The sequence below is a fragment of the Theobroma umbraticum genome, unplaced genomic scaffold (assembly GCF_002168275.2).
Source record: "Theobroma umbraticum cultivar Fairchild unplaced genomic scaffold, ASM216827v3 scaffold_34.0, whole genome shotgun sequence".
In the NCBI taxonomy this organism is placed as follows: domain Eukaryota; kingdom Viridiplantae; phylum Streptophyta; class Magnoliopsida; order Malvales; family Malvaceae; genus Theobroma; species Theobroma umbraticum.
In genome coordinates, this window is record NW_018397275.1 from 1,568,522 (window position 1) to 1,573,920 (window position 5,399).

The 5,399-nt window shown below is 31.7% G+C and overlaps 1 protein-coding gene across 1 annotated transcript; it reads right to left on the reverse strand.

Moving 5' to 3' along the window:
- On the reverse strand, positions 1-3,133 carry LOC110427543 (pleiotropic drug resistance protein 1-like; the record flags this gene model as incomplete). Its single annotated transcript, XM_021443098.2, has 9 exons — positions 2,435-3,133; positions 1,827-1,947; positions 1,623-1,711; positions 1,415-1,499; positions 1,139-1,298; positions 934-1,010; positions 574-627; positions 393-483; positions 1-302 (listed from the first exon to the last, which is right to left on the reverse strand). Coding segments are annotated over exons 1-9 (1,317 nt in total), but the record flags the coding sequence as incomplete, so codon positions are not given.
- Between the last annotated feature and the right edge of the window lie 2,266 nt (positions 3,134-5,399).

Genomic DNA, 5,399 nt, shown 5'->3' on the forward strand with positions numbered 1-5,399 from the left:
TTCTTGCAAGAAGTCAGCCACGCCTTTTCTCTCAGGACACCTGAAGCCCGTAGATTCAAAAAAGCTCAGCACATGTTCACGAGGACCCTGATATACAACTCGACCATCAGAAAGGAGAATAATGTCATCGAAAAGATCATAAGTCTCTGGAGCTGGCTGCAGAAGCGAGATGACTGCAGTTCCATTAAGGATGTGAACAGTTTGCTTAAGCGAGTTCACAATTTGGAAAGTTGTTGAACTGTCCAGACCGGTAGATATCTCATCCATAAACAGTGCCTTTGCTGGTCCGACCAGCATTTCACCTATTTCAATGAACATAATTAAATTTGATGATAAGAAATTGTGGGTACTTTGGTAATGGAATTAATGGCTTGATCGATATAACTAGTTACCTGTTGTGACACGCTTCCTTTGTCCTCCGGAGATGCCCCTTAACATTTCATCTCCCACCATTGTGTCAGCACATACTTCCAGTCCTAAAATCTGTAAAAGTTATGGCAAATGCATTCAATAAGGATTTTTCTTAGTTGTTGAATATCTTTCAATATACTTGAGAACTTTCTGTAATATTACCTTTAGAATATAATCGGTAATTACATTTGCTTCCTGACCTTCTGTTGCTACTGCCTGCAATGTTAAAAATGACAACGTGAAACATATTAATCATGATGGAAACAAGATTCTTTAGAATGGGAATTGCGGTTATATAAAACACATCTCAATTTGATTTCCATTTCTGTATTTCAATCAAATTTTATTTCCCTTTGTCATGAACGAAAAGAACAATGAGCTCGAGTGCATAGAACATGAATTTAACCTATATATGCAACTACTTTTTACAGGAGGCCTGAAGAACTAAAGAGGGCTGGCATTCTGCCAGTGAGGAAGAAAAGGTGTCCATATTTAACATTACAATGGCTTCTTAGTTCTTACCTTCATGAAGACATCAATATCAGGATCAGGTTTAATGTTTGCTTGTTTCTCCCTTCTTGACAACTCTGCTAACATCTCTGTCAACGCCCAAAACAACAAAATGTCATTTTTTTTTTAAGAATCGAATTATACCAAAAAAGAAATTATGTTGCAGAAAAAATGTTAAAAAAAAAGAATCATCAGGGGCGGTATCAATCAAACTAACCATAACGATCTCCAACCCCTTGGCATCTGGCAGAAAAGGCCAAAGTTTCCCTCACAGTCATTTCGCCTATGTGAAGATCATGTTGACTGATGTAGGCAGCTGTTCTTTCGGGCACAAACTCATGCATGCCATGCCCATTGTAAGCAACTCTCCCCGAACACTGCAAGAGAATTTCAGTATCACATTAAAAATAAAAGCAAAGAAAGAACCTTGGCGTAAAACAAGAAGCCCAGAAAGGAAACACCCATTGAAAGAAACGTAAATTTTCTAAAGCACCTTGAGGGCAGGATCAAGCTTCCCAGCTAAAGCCAACAGGAGAGTGGTCTTTCCAGAACTTGGAGGACCCAAAAGTAATGTCAACCTGATATAAGCACATGAAAAGACAAAATTAATACTATAAGAATTCCAGGATTTCCTAATTTTATGTTTGAGAGTAAAAAAATCAAAGTCCAGGTGATGATGGAAACAGAGATCGCCATGTTACCTGCCCGGCTTAATGATGCCACTGACATCTTTGAGGATGGTCAAGTGTTTCTTTCTACTAGAAAGAATACCCACGTCATTCAAGAAGCCCTTTAATCACAATACAAATTGAAACGTGAGAAAGAACTCTAAGAAGCCAAAAAAAAAAATGAAAAAGCAGCTTGTAGAATGATAAGAAAGTAACGAGAATTTTCTGGGTTGCTACCTCAAATATTCTAGCAGTGAAATTAAGAACGGTAGGCAATGCTCTGCTTCCTACAAAAGCTTCAGCGTCAATATTTAGATGTTCGAATCGGACTTCGATTGTGGGAAGATCGATGCCAACCCTGAAAATTTCCAACGCAATGATACTTGAGTTGAGAACAGGATCTCCAAGGACTAAAACAGAGTGCCTCTGTTTTCTTAAGTCTTTCCCTCCAAAATTATTAACGTTAGAGTGCTCTTTTACCATTTATGTTCTCAATTTTTGTGTATTTCAGAATTCAACATATTATTCTGTTTAAATTAACATATAACATTTTAAGTTTATGGAAAATCGATTACAAAAATTAGTAAATATAGAATTAGCAGTTACTACATAAAATAAAATAGTTTTTCATAAATATCAATTTAAGTTTCTTAATTTTTTTTAAAAATAATTTTTTATCACTAATTTTTGTCAAGTGAATAATATCAAAAAGATAAATTAAATCTTAAAATAAAAATTTAAGGAATGTTTGATTTTTAAACGAGCATTTAATCAAATTATTTAGTTTAAATTTCATTTTTTTTTCCTAGTAAGAAAACAAAGAAAAAAAATCAAAAGTTGATTACCTATCAATACGGTTCTTGAGCTTCAACAAGAACTTCTCATTATCTTCCTCTGCAACTTTGACCAACCTCTCAAGCAGAGTCCTCCTGTCTTGCCATCCAAGGTCATGAACATCAATTTCATTGGCAGCACCTTGAGAGCTAGTCAATATACCTTTCCTGAGACGAGCAACGGTAGGCAGTTTCTCAAGTGCAGCCCATTTTAAAGCTTCTTCATCATCCTCGTCTCGGGAAGACCTCGAAAAAGCTTCCACAGCATTGCTTCTCCATATCGAAGAACTACCTGCTCGTAAACTTCCCCGCAAACTGCTACTCGCTCTGTATATATCCCCACCGTCCATCACCGAAAGAAATGCCAACACCCACCAAAACAAATGAAAACTTTCAAGTTCCGGAGCTCAAATGAAAGAATGAACAAACAAAGAAAATGGGGTTTTCCCTGTTCAAAACGAAGAAACTCTAGAATATTTATCGGGGAAAAGAAGGATATATCCTTTTTTTAACAGGCTGTGTATTTGGACCAAACGAAGAAAAAAAGCCAGTGCCAGGCTAAGGGAGAGGGTGCTGCAAGAAAATTGGGATTGGCTCTATATATAAGGTCGTTAGCAATAATGCTGGCGGCCTAGTTCTGGTTTTCTGTCAAAAGCCGAAAAGTTTCCAGGGGGTTTCGTGGGATTGAATTAGATGGAGGGCAGCATTGTGTACACAAAGATATTGAAGATCCTGTGTGACTGTTTTAAGTCTTTCCCAACTTATATTCTTATTGTGACAAAATCAATTGCATTCAATGCCACCTTTCTTGAAATTGAATATTATTTCACTTCTACTTGTTTTCTCTCTTCTTTGCTGTCCGCATTTCGTAATTTTCAAACGGTCCTCGCTCCCACGAAATGGGTCCAATTTAGTTCTTTTTCTTTTTCTTTTTTCTTTTTTTGTGGTGTCATATATATTTTCTTAACAAAATATTTGGAGTCAAATAAAATTCGGTCAAATTGTTTTTGTTTCGTTTTTTCACGTGCTTAATTAAGGTAATCCCAATTCAAATTTTGTTTAATACTATTATTTTTTCTTCATTAGAAAATTAGTTATGTGAATTTTAGATTTTTTTCCTTTGTTTAGAGGAACCCAATTCAAATTCTCTTCTCTTGCTTACATTTAAAAAAAAAAAGTACTGGTAAATTTTTACAAATATTGTTGTTCTATCATTATATTTCAAATTCTCTTCTCTTGCTTAGATGACATAGTTGCTGACCAATGCCATTCTAGTTAAACTTGACCTGGAAAGCATGGAGAAACATTATTCATAGAAATTCCACTTGAGATTAGTGCTAGAAACTTTTTCAAAGCATGCAAAACTTGAGATGCCTCATCGAGTCCAATTTTATTGTTGTCAGTTTCTTGCTTCCCAGTACAAGTACATCACGTCACATAAGTTTCCAAAGTTATTCGGAAATCGATTCCATATTGAATTGGCCACGGTCCATTTGATCTTGAGGAAATTAATAACATCCTATCATTTTGAAATTATTGTACATAGCAACCTTATTCTGTAACTTAAAATCTTTAGTTGTAAAAATAAGTAAAGCCTAGAAATGTTATGGAAATGCTGAATTGACCCGGATCCACATGTTCATCTAGAAACGACATCACATAATTTGAAATAAAAACCCAACCTATAAAATTCTTGCTGCAACAGTGGCTTTATTTGGCGTATCACAAAAGTCAATCCCATAAGTTGAAGAACTGACTAGAATGTAATTACCATTGAATATTAAGCAAAGATTTTTCAGATCTTATAAAAGTAAAACTCTTAAATCCCACAAAAAAAAGAAAAGAAAAGCATTTACACCTCGGAATGGATCCCATGGACATCACCAATGATCTCATCTAAAAGTAGGAACTGTTGAAGAACATCGAGGGCTTTGACCTTCTTTTTGTGTATATAACAAAAAAACAAGTATGGAGAGCGGCGGGAAATCCGATTTGCGCTCATCATCTCTTTTGGCTTCTAGAAAGTACACAGACAAAAACAGCGAAAATACTTGAATATATAATTAGCAAATTGAATGTTGAGATTTCGTACTCCCTGCCTGTTTCTGAAATAGAGGTGAGTAAATAGATACGTTAGTTGGTTTGATTTATTATATTTAAAAATTAAATAAATTAAATATGAAATTAATTTAATTTATAAATTATATTATTAAATTTATAAACTTCTTTCATAATTATATATATGATATTAATGTATAACTTATATGTTATAATATTTTGTATTAAATTTTATATAAATAATAACTAATTATAAACAATATGTTATAAAATTTAAAATGATAGCTAATAAACTTATTAAGTGTAATCATATAGATAAAAATTTATTATAAGTTGTAGTAATGTTTATGTATAAATTAAATATAATATATATATAATATATGATATTTATATATATAATTAATGATACAAATTATATGTTAAAATGTTCATATCAAATTATATAAATAATAACTAATTATAAATGATATGTTATAAAATCAAAAGTGATAACTAATAAAGTTATTAAGTGTAATGGTATAATAAAGTCTATATAAGTTATAATAATATTTATGTCTAAATTAAATATATGTATATTAGTATATTTATACAATTATATATATACTCATTACATTTTATTATATGAAATATTACTAAAGTGTAATAATTATAATAATTAATATGTAGGATATTTACTGTCATATATTATAATTTAATATATAAATTATATTATTTAAAACATATAACTCGTAATTTCATATTAAAAAAAATTATAAATAAATATATATAACTATATTAAATTGCTATAATTATGATTTGTATATGTACATATAATACCCTAATATATTTTAAGTGTATTGTTAATTATGTTTACTATTAGTTCTTCTTGATATATATAAAAAATATTATATATATTAAAATACATATATAGATAAATATA